Source organism: Vicugna pacos, chromosome 12 (genome assembly GCF_048564905.1).
Source record: "Vicugna pacos chromosome 12, VicPac4, whole genome shotgun sequence".
NCBI classification, from domain to species: Eukaryota; Metazoa; Chordata; class Mammalia; order Artiodactyla; family Camelidae; genus Vicugna; species Vicugna pacos.
The window spans coordinates 19008765-19026667 of NC_132998.1; the positions used below are offsets into that span (position 1 = coordinate 19008765).

The 17903-nt window shown below is 36.3% G+C and overlaps 1 protein-coding gene across 3 annotated transcripts in view; it reads right to left on the minus strand.

The window, feature by feature from the left end:
• The window catches only part of CNTN1 (contactin 1), a 284008-nt gene that overhangs the window by 36136 nt on the left and 229969 nt on the right, over nucleotides 1-17903 (minus strand). For all 3 annotated transcript variants that reach the window (XM_006202860.4, XM_072972986.1, XM_072972985.1), the window contains 4 exons: nucleotides 14692-14841; nucleotides 6204-6274; nucleotides 3461-3695; nucleotides 850-953 (listed from right to left, as the gene is read on the minus strand). In XM_006202860.4, the coding sequence (XP_006202922.1) occupies nucleotides 850-953; nucleotides 3461-3695; nucleotides 6204-6274; nucleotides 14692-14841 (560 nt within the window). The remainder of the gene's footprint in view (nucleotides 1-849; nucleotides 954-3460; nucleotides 3696-6203; nucleotides 6275-14691; nucleotides 14842-17903) is intronic.

Consider the following 17903-nt stretch of genomic DNA (forward strand, 5'->3'; position numbering starts at 1 on the left):
TAAGGCAGGAGGCGGGCTCTGTGATCTGGCGTACAGCGCCGAACTCCGAATGAGGACATCTAAGTTTTAGACACTGCTCCGACACTTTGTTATGTTAGCGCTAACTCAGGTTGAGTCTTTGACTCTCTTTGCCATCCAGTTGCTCATCTGCCAAGGTAAGAGGATGTCAATTCCTCTTAATTTTCACTCTTTGCGCTTAAAAATCGGAGATGACTTCATTTTTCGTACACAATCAAGTCTAAATTTCATTAGCATCATGTTAAAGATTGCAACAAAATTAGGTTCGATTTTCCAGGTCTTACTCCTTTCAACTAAGACAGGTCCTCTCCTTTCTATCTAGTTAATTCCCACTACTCTTTTAAGACATTTCAAGGGGAGTTTTTTTGGGGGGGGGGCATTTTGAGTGTTGCCAATTTTCTGCCTTCATAGATAACATTATAAGATACATATTTTGTTTACTTTGGAGAGCCTTTTAGAAGTGGATCTACTGATTCAAATAGGATGGCATTTTAAATTACCAAGTTACCAAAATGATTTCCCCAAAATTTGAGATTCCCAACATTTTATAAGAATGTTTCAAAAGATCTTGCTTAATCCCTACTATTACTACCTTAGTTTTTATTTTGGCCAATTGTTTACCTACACACAGGACTCTACACCTCTCATAGATAAGCCAGTTAGGAACCTCTGCTCTACTCTTAAAAATTTGTTTATAAATGTCCAACATATTAAGCACAGAGAATATAGTGTTAATTGTCACATAAATCAGAGGGACACACAACGTTGAAAGATGCAACACATTTGAAAACGCACGCTGATAATTATGGGTTTGATAAAATTTGGACTCACCTGATAGCTTTCCACTATTTTTTCTACAACATGCTCCCAATGAACCGATATCTCAGAAGCTGATAAGACTTTTACGCCTACTTCTGACGGGGCTTCACTGGGAGCTGAAATCGGAATTTGATGAGAACATTATATTCTTATAGAAGACGCTTATATTAAGAAACTCAAATAGCACCATTTGCTGCCTGAAGGAATGACAACTATATTATCAAAAATAGGAAATTTGGTATTTAGTATAGAATATTATACATTACAATTAATTTTCAACTTTCTAATACATCCTATTTATGTGCGCTAAAGACACCCAGCAATACTTCTCTTTCTCTTTCATGTTTAAGCTAAGACTTTTTTTTTTTTTTTTTAAAGATCCTTTGAAACAAGTTGTGACATCCACTGCTTTGTGGGCTCAGGAAAGCTTTTATAAGTCTAATCTTCCAACTGGGCATCAAGTCAAATATGTATCAAAAAGGCCTCTGTTCAGTGAAAAGATATGTAATTTACATCCCTTCTGAAAATTACAGAAAGAGACTAAGGAAACCTTAAGCAGGAGTGATCAATGTTTGTTGTCTTTTATTAACAAACCATAATCCTCCTTTACGCTAAAACGTCCTGCCTGTGAACGCTGTCGCCTTCTCCGATCAAGATCAACATGTGGTGCTATGATTGATTTCTCAGCAGCAGAAGAGAAGAGGGGCACACACAAGTTTCAGCACACGCAGGTTTTATGAGACTCATGCAACATTTAGGAAAGAAATATGATTAAATACAGATGGTTATAACTTAAGAGATGACAGGCATGACCTTTTGCCTGATTACTTTGGCATCAAATAAAACAGTAAAAAAAATAATACTGGGTGAGAAAATAACTAGTAAAATGCTTTACACTTTCATTTTCTTTGTGAGATGTACTCATGTTGTTCAAACAATTCACACCAAGTCAACTTATCACATTTCTGCGGAATCAGAACAAGTGTAGAAAAACTAAGATTAATTACTCAGGACTAGAAAGTCCTGAATTGATAATAAACTTAAATAATTTCTACTTTTCATTCTTTCTCTGCATTTAGTTCAGCTAACTTTAAAAAAGTATGTGTGTGTGTATACATAGGTGTGTGTGTGTATATATAAATATATACACATACACGTAAAATTGCCTTTCATGTTTGTCTTGGAAGTAAAGATCATGTGGTGATTTGAATAGATATTAAACTTTTAGCAAATATGAAAGCTAATAACTCTATGACTGAAGAGCATAAATTCTAAGGGGTAGCTAAATGGTTATTGTGGACCAAAAATAATGCAAATTGGGTAAATTAATAGTGCTTTTCCTCTAAGAGATCAGAAGAGCATCTCACATAGTTTTCAGGTTTCAAACTCCTCCATCTGTGCTTCTTACACATGTGCAAAAAGAAACTTGGCCAAGCACAAACTGTTAGGTCAGAGGGCAATGAAACTCCCTATTTGCTTTTCTGGCCATTAATTATGTATAAGATGTATATGAGTACAGAGATATGATGGAGGAGATCTTATCTTTTTTAATAGGAAAATAAATAATAAAAAGCAGAGCAGCTTAGATAGGAAATCATAGAAATCAATATAATTATGTTTAATCTGAAACTCATTATTATATATAAATCTGTATATATAATACATATATATACTATATATAATTATATACAAATATAAATACATAATATGTATAATTATATATAAATATATAATGTATAATAAATACATATAACTATATAAAAATATAAAATTATATATATTTATAATTATATATAATTATACATTACATTTTATAATATATAATTATATATAATGCATTATATAATTGTATCTTGTATAATACATTGCATTATATATTATGTATAATGATATATTTATATATAATTTTATATTTGTATATAATACCCATATATACTTTGCTGATACATATTTATAATTATATATAATCCCCTATAATATATATATTTATAGTATATATATGAAGTCCTCCAGGAGCATGCTCCATTCAGTTAAAGTTTCTTGAAAAACAAGGAGAACCAGTATCTGTATTTTTTCCCCCTTGAATAGCCTTTCAGACATTTTTTTCTTTCAAAGAAATAAATTTAAACTGGGTTTTTGATTCCTTTTTCATAAAATTCATCAATTCCCTTCAATAAAATTCCAGCCCTCTACTGCGATGACAAAAAAGTTACATAAATGCTACAATTACATAATTTTGAGTTAAAAGGAAAAATTTAATCAAAAAGTGAACATTAAGGAATTTGTCAAGTAGTGAATTTTATGAATGCACAGACATACGGAGGTTCCCATCAAGTCTGGAGAATTTCTGACTGCAAAATTATAATCAAAGAGGCCAGGAACAGGGGTCTAAGCCAATGATTTAGCGGAGATTCCCTAACTACCGTAAACACCATCTCAAGGTTGAAAAAGATTTTGGCAACGCTCTCATCATTTAGACAAAGGGGCTGACATTTTAATTTGGCTCTAAATAGCACTCGTTTACCAAACGCATTGTATCTTAAACAGATCCTAATAAGTAGCTCAAAAGGCTGCAAACGAAGCGCCTGCTGGAGAACCCGATTTTTGCCCCCCGTCTGCCCACCGTCTTGTGCTGAATGGATGACGGCTGTGAGGCTGTAGGGCCCGTCCCCCTTGCTGTTGAAGGCTTTGACCTTGACTTGAAACGCAGTGGAAGGGCGCATGGTCTCATCCTTATGGACGTATCGGCCAGTATCTGGATTAGTGACTGTCACTTTCTTCCATTCTTCGCCATCGAACGGCTTAAACGCCACTATGTAACCGAAGTTGTTGCCGTAGTGGTATTCTCTTGACAAAGGCTGAACAGAAATTGAAATAGGAAATGGTGTTAAGCGATACAGTCAACGGGGAAAACAATCCGACGCCGACAATAATCACGCTACACGTGAAAGCGTGCTCTCTGTAAAAGCACACTGAGTTCACAGGTGAGAGCTGCCTGGAAAGGCCGGGGCACGAAGGTGCTTGAACGCGCGATGACTTCACTCACCGAGTCTGCTCTTTCTGGAACATCCCAGGGCTTCTCCCTAGGATGCTTTCCCGTGTGTCAAAAGGCCCCTCCCTCACTTTCTAGAGGTCAAAAAGCTCCTTGATGTTTTTCCTGGCCACGGGATCTGCCATTCCAAGACCCTTTCCTCAGTACTGCATACCCCATCTCCCCGCTTTATTTCTTCCCTTTCACATCATCATGACCCACACTGTAGATCTCACTGGTCATCGACTTTGTTGTCTCTCTTGACTAGCAGAATGTAAGCTGCACGAGGGCAAGGTTATTGCCAGTTTTATTTATCTCTTTGTCCCTGGAACCCAGACTGAGGCCTCAAGTAATATTTCTTCAGTGGGTAAGTAAATGAATTTCTTAAGGGGGTGAAAGGCTATGGTAAGAGAGTTTACAATACTCTAGATGATCTGGGTTGTAACCGAACCACAGAAGTGGTCCGAGGACAAAGACAGAAGGGGCGTGGAGGAAGGAGGAACATCACCCTTATCTGTGGGAGGCTGGCTCCCGGCCCCAGACGACTCCACTGTTGAAGCCAGAGCTCTGTTTCCCATTGTTTTCTCAGAGTTATTATTACACATCAACTGCCCAATAAAGGAGTCTGTATCGGCCTTAACAGTTCTTTTTTTTTTTTTTTTTCTTTTTCTGCTGTGAAAACAAGGAACTTTAGTACAAATAAGAGCTCCTAGAAGACTGGGAGGGCCCTAGGGGGCTTCCATAATTTAACACTATTTTATAAATACTGACTCAAAGCAAATTTAGGGAGTGCGCATCATTTAGTCTTTTTTAGCCAATAAGGTAAATGTGCCCATTGTAAATATTGTACATTTACTTTTTTTTTTTTTACCAGAACAGCAAATTTAAGGTGTCTTGAGGAAAAACCTTGCACTGAATACAACACAGTGGCTTGAGTATCCTTATGTTAAACAGGAACATATGGAAATCTATAAAGCTCAAAGGGTGAGGTTACACTTGGTTGAAATCTTGTAGCATGACCACATGGATGAACAAAATGTGGTTTTACATTATTAATAGAAGAGCTTAACATCCCCACCAGAGTGTCAATCTTTTTTCTTGATAGTTCTAGACTTAGTTTTTTGCAATTCGTATATCAGAATTAGCTATGAAGCTTTCAAAAATGAATGGGTCTCAGGTCCTATTCCCAGAGACTTGATTTCACATTTTTGGAACAGGATTTCCAATTCTGATTTTTTGGACAAGCTCCCCATCTCACTGTGCGGCAGATACCTACAGAGTTTAGAAAATCAAGCCTATGGAAAGGAGTAAGGTATTCAAATTTTCCCAATATCTTCACCTTTGTACGTGACATTGTCACTAAAACTGACACATCTTTGAAATTTGAACAAAGAAGAGGCAACGTTTTCCTAAATCTTACTTAAAATTATGATTTAAATGTCAAACATAAAATATAAATACACAGCACAGAGCGAAGTAAGTCAATTTTTACTAAATATTCATTAATTACATAAATCAATTTGACTCATGTAAAGAATAAAAACTGTCATTTTTCCTGCAGTTCTCAGAATCCTTTGGAGCCTTAGTTGTGTTCTTTGATTATCTGCAGTGATTCAATACTGAAAATATTTAATGGATGCACAGAGCTATATAAAATATGTTACCTTGATAAATGCCAGATGTCTGATCCACACAAATTCGTGCTATCAAAGCCTTCCCTTTCCTCCCAATATCTCTCTCAGTTCAAAACTCCAGTAAGATGCATTGTTTTCCCCATAGTATAACCTCTGATACAAAGTTCCCCTTTGGATCATACAAACTTAATAAAATGTTATGGACACCTCAGTAACAAGTCACTTGGAGAGACTTCTAAAGACTCACCTATCATGATAGATTACATGTGGTGATCAATGTAAGTCTCGAGGGAGAAAGCAAACTCTAATTTAAAAACAGGTCCTGATATAAAAGACATTTTAACCAAATCTTTGGCATTTTGAAAGTTCAGAGCAAATGTTATAAATTGCAATTGCGTCATCAGGCCACAGTGAGTTCAGAACATCTCTTGAATAAGACAGTTGAACATTTGTTTAATCTTTTAGGCCAACAGACCCTTTAGCATCAAGAATCTATTTTTGCACAAGAATTGCACACTAAGCCATAGTAAGCCAGGTAAAATCTGGCATGCCTTTAAGAAAAAAAAATTAATTTTGGTAATTTATTCTTGCTTGTGTTTGGGGCATTGTCTTTTATTTCAGCTTACTTCTGGAAACAAAATGGGCTGGAGATTCACTGTAGGTAAAGCAGGCTATAATATACGCAACTTCTTGATACTTACCGCCCATGTTATGGTCAGTTCTCTGTTGCTTCCACCCCCACCTCCTACATCTGAAGGAGCCACATTAGGTGCTGAAACAAATAGACAAATAAATGAACAAAACCACAAAAAGTACAGACTGTGTGATTTTTTTTTCTGGCCTTAGAGTTCTCATTCACTACAGAACCCATACGTTTTTTTCTTTCACTAGAAAAGACAAGCTCACATGTGATCCACTCAATTATAATAACAATGTCCCAGAGTTGTTGTGATAATCTGTTTTACTGCCAAGATAAAAATTGACTCAATGCCATAGGAAATGTGCCGGTTTCCTTCAACAAAGGAAGCATTTGCCTTCCCATCTTTTTATTTTCTTTTTTTTTTTCTGTGTCCTTTCATTTACTATGATTTTGAAAGATGAGACATACTTTGTTGGGAAAATATTTCACAGCTGTTACTTTTGAAACCTATGACCTTTTAATAACTCATTGTTATGTTAGTTTTATGCCTCAATCGACAAATAACTGTTAAGAAATGGTGTATGTGCATTAACATACAGTTAGGCCTCCCCCAAATATCTGGAAATATTAGAAATCTAGTATTGTTCCTAATCTTTCATCTTCAATGCCCAAACCTATTCTGGAACCTTGCCCCATCAGTGACCCCAGTCCTCCCCTACTCGCATCTTTTTTATATTATCCTTTGATTTTCAGTCTCTCTACTGTGGTGACTACCCTATGCAGTCTTTCCATCCTTAAAAAGCATCCTGTAATCCTGCTGTGCTCTTCATCTCCAAGCCGTCACATCTTTTCCTGTCACTGAGCTGCAAAGAAGAACTGATCTATGACTATTTTTCATACTCCGTTTCATAATCACTTTTTACCCAATAATCTGTTTTTCACTTCATATCACTGAAGTCACTCTCTCAAAAATCACAAAATTGCTTTTAACAGCCAAGTCCAATAGCCTCTTGTTTTTCTCCAAGTTACTCTCTCTCCTTGAGAGTCCTTCAAGGCGGGTGCTGTATCTTATTGGATTTGTATACTATATCTTATTTGTGGCTACATCTTACTGGATTTGCATCTAATTGGAGATGTACAGATAAATACTAAAGCATATTTTGCTTCTGCACTCCTCCAGGCTCTGGGAGGCCAGCTACCCAGCCACATGGATGAAGACCCTATTTTTACAGAGGACATACATTTTCCCACACAACTGCTGTGGCTCATTCTGAGCATCACTCCCAGATCTGTCAACATCTTAAAGAATGATGAAATGTCAATTCTTCTTTGAGTCTCCAAATCATCCTTTCCCATAGGAAACCATTACACTTTCCTCAGAGGACTCGTGTACTGAACCATAGAGCCTAATAAGTAACTGTGATTCACAGATAAATACTCCAAAACTTCTTCTATGTTAACCATATACATTCTTTGCTGAACTATGTACGTTAACTGCACAGAAACAAACAAAATGTAGGCTTTTCTTTGTACCTATAAAGCTATGTGATTTCCTTTCCTGATTAAGAAATTAATGCGAAGTTTGAGAGATTTTATTTTACTATTCAGCTGTCACCACACGAGTGTTAGAAATGAAACTGAGTGTGTGGGGGTGTTAAAAGATAATTTACTTTTAGCACTTTAAATAAAATAAATATTGAAAGCTGGGATATTAAAATACTCCTTTAAACCCATAACTCATATTCTGAAGGTAAAATTTTACATGCTATAGAGAAACAAAGAGCGTGTTGTCTTATAATCAATGAATAAATCAAATTTTGTGTGTTTAACTCTAAGTACAAATATTGTGGTCACAGGCACATAATCTCAAAAATAACTCTAGAATAATTTATTATACTGCTATTAGTTGAATCAAATATTGCCTTCACCAGGACAAATATTATTTGCCAAAGCATTTCACTGTAATCCTTTTCATTATAATCAATATTAACCTTTTTATTTTGAACAGAGCTAAAAATAGAGTATGTTTATGTTACAGTGCTTGTCTTCCCCATTTCATAATGTTCCTTTTAAGACCCAACACACTTCGAATAAGTAATTCAAGACTGTTTTTCTCTTCAAAGATCACCCATTGAGTTCATGATGCTGAAAATAAGACAAACAAAAGCACAGAAATAAAAGTAACTGTCTTTTATGAGAATGTTTTGCATCTTGGATTAATAACTGACTTAATTTCCTTCTTTAAGCTTTGAATATTCAGCTGTATAGCTTTAGCAGCTAAGGGACTTTTTTTCCACAGGTGGAACTGACATACAACCTATGTATCTGACATGAATCGGAGCACTTAGCCCTGGCGGGACAGGAGGACTAGGCCAAACAGGGATTCCTTTCAGGGAGGTAAATCACCCCAGGAACAAGGAAGCTTATTTAACTTTAGGCTCCAGGGCACTTGACAGTGAGCAAACTAGACTTTCTTTCAACAATAAATCATTAAAAAGAATTTAGACAAACATTTAGGAAAAAATACAAAATTACTGGATTAATCATGAATAAACAATGAAAAATAGTGAGGTTTTATTAACTTGTCCTTTTGCCATTGTCTCAGTCTAATGATGTTTATATAATAGGGCTTCTGTATTTCAGTGGAAAATCTAAAAACTATTTGAAACTCAAGCCAGCGCCATGACTAGGCTTTCCTAGGAAAAGAAACGAATCTGCTGCTTTTACTTTTAGATTTGAATGCTTAAATAATTTGCATGTAAGTATCTTTGGGGCTTTGGTGTTTTACTTAACAAAGTACAGACAACTTGGTGACAAATCTTGTTATAAAAATCATGGATATATGAAATGCGGCCTCTGATCCAAAATATGTTGACTGCTTAGCTCTTGTTAATTATTGCTTTAACGTATATAGCCATTGTTTACAGAAATAAACTTAGCATGAGTGTAGCTTTTTATGTTAATGTGCATCAGAATTTCATTGTGATTTAAAGCAACTTTTTCAAGTAAGAGATTTAAATGGTATGTAAGTGATGCTCTACGATCTAGATAACCAAAGGGATTAAAGTCTTACAACTGCTTTTATTCTATCTATAAATATATTTTCTTTCTGAAGAGGCATGAGTAAAATCGAAGATACTGTATAATATTTAAATATTCAAATGAGAGACGTTCTTTGTAACTTTAGGATCTCCTGCTCTGATGGTGAAGCAGATTGCTCACATTCTTTTTTTTTTTTAATTCAAGTAGTCAGCAATAATGTGTCAACCTCTGGTGCACAGCACAGTGTCCCAGCCGTGCATACACACACCATGTTCATGCATCTACGATGTTACACTGATGTTTTTTCTAGGTTAAAAAAAAAATGATTTAGGGTCTGAGGTAGTTCACAAAATATTAATATCTTTAGGTCTTAACAGGCCAAAATTGTAGTTTGTCTGTTCATCTACGCTTTGTTCTCAAACAGGAAATTTAAGTGGGCAGAGCAGAATAAGTTTGTTAACTGCTCAATGGAATGAGAATCTAAAAATAAGTCATCTGGGGGAACGACTACATGGGCAGAAAAGAACGCTGCAAATGGAAATAATCATAATGCATAGTAAATGTATTATAAGCAATCCAAAACAATTATGGATTGTTCGTTTAAATTAAGTAAAAGGATGAACACTTCCTGTTTTACTCTCTCACTGTATTAAAAATGAAAGCGTCAATGTGTATGTTAACCTTGCTTCACACAAAACATTATATTTGGTAATGGATTCTCCTAAATTTTAATATGTGAATATCCCTGTAGCTTTTGATCACTGCTTTACATTATCCTCTGTTAACTTGCAGTTGCCAGAACCATCATCTTTCCCTTCTTGTTCCTCCTTTTTCCTTCTACGAATTATTTTGAGTACCAATTCTGGACCCTGTGCTGTGTGAGGCACCGAAGTTAACGGTATGAATAAAATCTGACTCCAATCCTGAAAACTGTTAATGTAGTAGAAATTTAACATGTACAACTGGTTTTAAGTCAATGTGTTAAAAATCTCCAGTAAAAGTTTGCTGGATGAATGAATGAATGAATGAGTGAAAAAGCCCAGCTTAATAAAAACTGGACATGATTTTTACATACGCCACCTAACTGGATACTCAGGTCAGCATTTTGAAGGAAGTCTACAGAAAAGTAACATCATCCCCTTTTTACAAGAAAGGCAAATGGGTCCCAAAAGAAGTTGTTGGTTAACTAGCCCAGGGCACACAGCTCACACATAGACAGACTGACACTTTAACTCACACCTCCTGCTAGCTTTAAAGTCTATACTCTTAGCTTCTTCTAAAAAGAGATTTAACTATTTTTAAATTGGTGACAGCTACTAACTTTAGAATAGCACCCTACTAGCTACAAAATATGTTCTTAGCTCCATTCTTTTCCTTTATCAAACATATTTAAAATAAAAAATAAATGATCAGAATAGCTTCATCAGACATGGAATTAAAGCTCTATACACAGTATGAAAGTGCTGATTCCAGTGTTATGTTTCTTTTCTCTCTGTTCCTTCTTAGGTTGACCTGGCAGATAAACGGCAAAGCTGTCACAACAAACCTGAAGGCACCATGTTGGACTATCACCTCAGCACCCGCACCTGCGGGGCCCCTGGCGATGGGGGTATGCCTCACAATGACACGTCACTTTGAAGGATGCTTCAGCTATCTCTTTCTTACAGTCAGAATTGAATGTGTTACAACGAGTTGCAAACACATCTTCTAATTCTTCATCTGGGACCATCCATTTTATAATGCACTTGTCTGAAACCAAAGAATGTACCCAACTGTGCCCGGTGATCTTAACATGAAGCCACTGGACAGATAAGGGCATGTGCTGCACTAGATAATGTCCTGTCTTTCAATCAGCAGAACGAGGCACAGGAGCAACCTTTCCATCAAATGGGAGCTCGCCTTTATCCCACATAACATATGCTGGCATCTCTCAGAGAGTTGTTATAATGGTACATGACAAGGCAAACATCCCCCTGTTTTAGAATGTATTTTAATTTTCTTGTAAGGATAAAAAATGTAAATGTCCAATTTTATGAATATTCAGTTTTTAGGAAACAGGATGAAAGGAAAAATATCAATGAATGAGAAAGTCTGTTGAATGCTATTGTCTTCAATAAATAAAATTATTCCTTTAAGATGATAAAAACTACCTGAAATTACATGATCCTCTATAAACATGGAACTATATACATTAATATATATAAATAAATGTATAAAAATGGAAATATACTGCCAATGAGGTGATCAATTGCATAATTGACAATATTTTCTCACAAACATATTAAACTTTAAAATGGGCATTAATAGCATAATGACAATTTTTATCCAGCAAACATTATGGTCCTATACTATACTAGTACCATAGTACTAGGCAGTATTAACTGCTTTCCTTACATGTTTTTTAATCACAAAAAATAATTTCATAAGATAAATAATTTCCATTTAGAAATGAGGAAACTGAGGCTCAGAGAGGTTAAGTAATGTGCCTCTAATCACAGAGCTTTTAAAAGATGGAACCCAGAGTCCACTGAGGGATCAGTGTCCTGGAGCTACCATACTGCACACTGCCCTCCCAGAATGTGGCTTAGGAACGAAGCTTTTAGAATTCCAGAGCCCTGGATTTGAGTCCCAGCTCTGCATCATATCAACCAGTGTAATCTTGACTTCCTTGTCTGTCAATTTAGGAATAATAATACCAACTTCATCAAGTTATGGTGGGAATAAATGGAGCAATGTAAGCAGAGGGCTTGGCAATATATCTGATAACAAACAGCAAGTACATAAAACATGGTAGCCACGCAGCCAGATTAATAAAAGATCCTAAAATATTTTCTTATAAAAGATTAACTAATGTATTAGAGGTCACAGGATTTATTGTTTTTTTGCAACTGAAAGCAATGAATCGTCTCATTATATCACCATAGGGCCGTATCTTGCATTGTGAATAAGACTGGTTTCTTATCACTTTTATGTTTGTTTTGGTTCTGAAGGCTTTTAAGAGAAGTTATGTTCTATGCACACTAGAAAAAGAATGAATTCCTTAACAAAGTACCATTTGAACAAACATAAAGTCAGAGGTGACGCTTTACAAAGGTGATGCCAAAAGTTGTTTGCTGAAGGTAACAGCCTTATCAAAATGTTAGGTTTGATGTGAGTCTGAAACAAATTTTTCCCAGCGTTTCTAAAGTGAAGACGACTTTGAGGTTGGAAGGTCTTCAGAGTTACATACAAACTGATGGCAGTGAGCCCATCAAAAATTATCCTCTTCTTCTAAATATAATATTAAATATAAATTATATTCATAGATTCAGATATGAAAGAATCAGATTGACTTTTTCTCTCTGAAACATTGGTTTTTATTGTGATTCTTAAAAACACATTGCATTTAAAATTCTACTTTGGGATTAAAAATAAATTTAAGATCTTACGGCAATTCTGTCCAGATGATCAACCAGTATATACTAAAGCAATCATTTTCTGAAATAAATGATAAAGAAATTTTTTGATAACAGAGTTCCTAAGAAAGAGAGAGGAGGGTGTACCCCTATGCCAAACAAAGTGTGTTTTCCCTCCCTATGAACAATTTCATACCTCAAAAGATGTGTTCAGATCAGAATTCATTCATATTTCACTAGTCCACAGATCAGAGAAAATTAAGGAAGCTCAATGAGATAAAAAGAGCCTGGGATAAACATGTTATAATTTTTAACTGAAATAAGTTTACTGAGACTGACTTAATCATTTAATGTGTTTGCAATTTTGTTTTGAAAATGAATACTTGTTAAATCAAATCAAGTGCATGATCCCTCAGCACGAATTAGGTGATTGAAACCATCCATCAGAAAAGTCCCAGTTCCTTTTTATTTTTGTTTCTCAAGAAAGAGCAACTGTGTTCAGCCCATCACACAGCAGCCTCTGTTACAGACCTAGGAAGCTTTAGAGAATAATCAAAATCAAACACAAGTATCCTGGCTATGCAGTGCCTGCATTCTCTTACATCACCCCCATGTCCTGATTAGATTTCTGTGAGGTAGAGAAAAAGGAACAACTGTGTTCATTCACAGGTGGATATACTAAAACAAACAAAAATAATCAGTGTCTAAGTCATATCTAGTTTTATAATCGAGAATGCAATATGAGCTTTGACTGGAACATTAATAAAGGTTCATATAGGGGGGTATGATTTTAGAGTCACAGAGAAACCACCTTTAAGAGAGAATGTTTAATATGTGAGATCTGTCAAACAGATCTGGATTTGAATTCTGAATCTTGCAAGTAGTGATATTAATTTAGGTGAACTGTTTAGTGTCTCCAAGTCTACTGCCTCTTAATGAGCACTGGATTGCAGAACCAACCTCAAAGTATTCTTCCGAGGCTCAGTTGAAATGCATGTGAAAATACTCAGCACAGCTCAGTAATTTAGTGTTTATCTTCTTCCTTTATTACAGAATCATCAGTTTTCTCTGGGAAATTACATGAAATTACATGAAACTTTAAGAGACTATTTATTGATGGCAGTTACTGTGAATAACTTGGCTTTAAAAACTAAAGACAGTAGAATTTATAATTCTAGTTAGAAGTGAGGCCAAGAAATTGAGGTATCCAGAAATGTGGAGAGACGATATTAAGATATCACAGTAGAATTTTAATGGCGGTCTGTCATCCATTTAAAATATTTTCCCCCAAAGAGAGCACTGAAATTTGGCAAGGCATAGTGAAAATAAACTCAGAGAGTCTGCAAAACATTTTCTTTTTCATAGACAGGGAATAATAAAGAAGAGCTATTATTAGAATCACGATATTTTTGCCTAAAAATGCAAGGGACAAAGAAAATAGAGCAGGGTACTTCTTGTACTAAAGGCTATAAAAATGGAGTTGGTATTTAGCACAAAAGTGTGTACTTAAATTGGAAGAGTAGCCAAGGTGGAGCTGCGATAAGAGAGCATGTTTAGAATGACACACCCAATACTGAAGGAACCCGTTACAGCTGTTTCTGCAAAGCTGTGACTCCCCCGGTGGTGCAGATCCAAGGGTCCCTGCCCCATTCTCCCCATGCCCCACTCACCCTGCTCTCCGTCCGTATCCATCCCCTCCATCCACGTGGCCATTCAGTTATAAATGTCTTCAAGAGACACGAAAAATCACGAGCCTTCCAAATGTTGGAGCCTGCTTATGCATGGGTCTACTTGCTTAAGGTTCAGAATTTACATTAAAGTTTATATTCTAAATACCAACTACATTTAAGTGGTGTCTAGTGGATTATTCAGTGTTCCCTATCTACCTCTTTCCCATTAATTATGTAAAAATATTCTTAGGCTTCATATTTCCTCTTAATTTTTGACTGTCTTGACACACCTGAATGGACACACCAATGTGAAATGCCTATACACACATTTTTCAGGTGAATTACTTACCTCAGAGCATTATTTCCAAAAGCATTCAATTATGCATTACAGTGTCACTGAATTTATAAGCCTTTTACATTTTATAACGTTTCTCCTACATACCAGCACCATCTGTTTTAATTTTGTTTGACGGTATACTGGGCTCTCCTATACCCAATGTGTTGGTTGCTACCACACGGAATTCATACTCCATCCATGGGATTAAATCCACCGCTCTTGCTGCCTCCATATTTCCTTCAATAATTGGGGGGTCTAAAGAAAATAAACATCAAAATAGAGAACGTTAGCTGAGTAACGTCACTTTTATAACTCCCCATGTTTATTTTCCTGTTTTCAGAAAACGACACGTATTCCATTGAGCTGAAATAAAAATAAAAATGAAGAAAGACAAAATGTTCAGTTCAAGGAAGTAAGAGAGATCATTAATAGATAAGAAGTTAGGAAGAACATATATATACGAACTTCCAGTGGGCTCCTGGCTCATGTCTCTGCTGCTAGTCCACTGGCAACACCCTGAATAGAAAGGAGGTAGATTCTGAAAGCAAAATCCAGAGAGATTTCCAGAGGCAAGAGTACTATGTGGGCAGTTAAAACTTTTATGGACTGCCCTGCAGTGTATGGGTAGTGAATGATTTACGGGACTATCTGTTTATGTCCTTTTTGGTTTCTTTTTTAGATTCATACCAAATCATCTGGGGCAGTGACAATACATGTTAAAATAATTCATTCAGATGTATGAAGTATTTCTCCGGATTTATGCTACTAGATATTAATGGGAAAATTACAAATTATGGGCAGGCTATGACTTGGAATTGCTTATTTAATTGAGGTATGATAAAGCGTACAACCAAAGCAGGACCACGTATTAGTTTAAGTGCTCATAAAATATTTTCACATGTGTTTTTAATAATTAACCTACACATATGTATGTAAATACCTGTACATCACTTATTTGGAAAATGTGTTCCCTGAGGCTCATGCATGACTCATTATGATACAAATTAGGGAATTCTCATCTGGCACTGCAGACCCTGAATAAGTAGCTTTTTAAGACACGGTACCCATCACCACAATAAATCTGAGCATCCTGGTGTCCAGTTTCTACTTCTGGATAAAGTCCTATATAGCTCAGACTCTCCCATGCCTCGTGCTGCTGTCTGTGGTACTTGTGGCATAAATCTCCTAGACACTCATTTTGCCATCCAGTCTCTTATTTTGTTAAGAACTTGTTTTACGTATTTGACGTGTATTTTTGACTTTCTGGTTACAAGTTTAGCTTTGCCTGCCCCTCTGTTTTAATTCTGCCTCTTTTATTTAATCTCTTACCTCCTCCGCCGTTCCTTCACACCAAATCAGTTTGTTTGTCTTAATTCGTATACATAGGAACTTATTTTAGGTAATTGGAAGAGGGAAGATGAAGTTTTGACTTGTGAAGAACTTTTCGTGGAGAAAAGGAAAAAAAAAATAGCACAGCTGGTTGTTACGACCCCGGGTAGCGTGGCCCCTCATCCTCACTGGAAACTTTCAATGATTCTGAGCTTCCTGTGGAAGGAGAGGCTCTATTGGTTTGACTGGTGACACCCTATAAGACATGTCTATGTTCACATCACCAGAACCTGGGAGTGTGGCCTTACTTGGAAAAAGAATCTTGCAGATCATTTTAATTTTGAGACTAAAATTAAGTTAAGGATCTTGTATAAGATTATCCTGGATTATCTAGATGTGCCCTAAATCCAATAACAAGTGTAATTATAAGAGAAATACAGGAAAGAGATATATGAAAGAGCAAGGTGAAACGTGGCCACAAAGGCAGAAATTGAAGTGATGCAGCCATAAGCCAAGGGGTTTTTGGAGTCACCGGAAGCTGGAAGAGGAAGGAGCGTTTTGTTCCCTAGGATCCTAGGGGAAGGTACAGCCCTGACAACGCTGATTTTGTACTTCTGTTGTGTCAAACCACCAAATTTGTGGTAATCACAGCCCTAAAGAATCAATACAGAGCTTTAAAGGCAGAAGCTGATGGAAATATTTGTGACTTTGTGAGTCTGGGGAGCCCAAACAATTGTAACAGAATGGTTAAGGAGGCAGTCTGATCCTCCCCCGCTGCTTCTTATGCTGTAAAACCCCAGGACCATTTAAATACCTGCAGAATGGAATATTGGAACCATTCTAAAGGGTCCCTCTTGGCAAAGGCACACAGTGTTCTCATGATGGTTAAATGGCTACACTGGGGCTTTTCCAAACAGCTGGGCAGTCAACAGGTAGGGGCAGGTGTAGACTGGGTCAGGACAGGAAGAGCCAGATAGATATACAGTGAAAACTGCAGCTGATGGACTGATTTTGAGCACATCTGAGGATCCAGGACAAAAATATCTCCAAACAAAAGGAAGATCAAGGATATGTTCTAAGAGTAGAAATTCATACTTGACTACAGGAAATACTTGGAGGAATGGTGAGAGTTGAAGAAAGAAAAGTCAACTGGGGTCTTTGATGGTGGGCTTTGGATTCTAGATGGGGAGTAGGACCTGTGACTAAACGAAGTCTGAAGGTGAAGAGAGCAGAATGAGCAAAAAGCCGTGGAGTTGACGATCATGAGAAGATAAAGCACAGAGGGAAAGCCTTGGCCCAGTGATGCAAACAGCTCTCTGAAAACGGGAAACTGGAAGTGGATATTAGAAACATGAACTTCCAGAATGTACCTTCTGAGTGATGAAGGATACGTTCACAATAATATTCTCTACAAGGATGGCTCAAGGTGTGAAAACTCCTCTTTTCAGAACAAAATCTATTGCTATCATTCTTGTTAACATACATTAACATTGGTACCTATGAGAAGATGAATATCTAAAACAAACATGTTTTCGGTATTATTTACAATACCCCCTGAATAAAGCCATTTATATAAGCAGTAGGCTAATTTAGCAAAAAATGACTAATATGAATCATTTTAGAAAAATGTACCTAGAAATAAAAATGACTGTGTATCTGGTCTGCTTTCCTTTTCCCCAAATAGGGCAGGAATTTTGACCCATACCACATCACAAGAGCAGGATTTAAAAGGTTGTTTTCTAACTGTTTTCCCAGCTCCAATTTTGAACTAAGCAGCCCATAGCATCACTTTACAACTGGAAAACTCAAGACTGGCTATGTCCATGCGAGGCCATGCTCATCATCTGTTTTCATGTTCCCCTTGTTTGTTCCTGGTTATCATTTATGGGCATATATATGTTTGTTTTACTACTCTTTTAAAAATTTTTTAATGTTTTTATTATTTTATTTTATTTTATTTTTGGGGGGGAGAGATAATTAGGTTTATT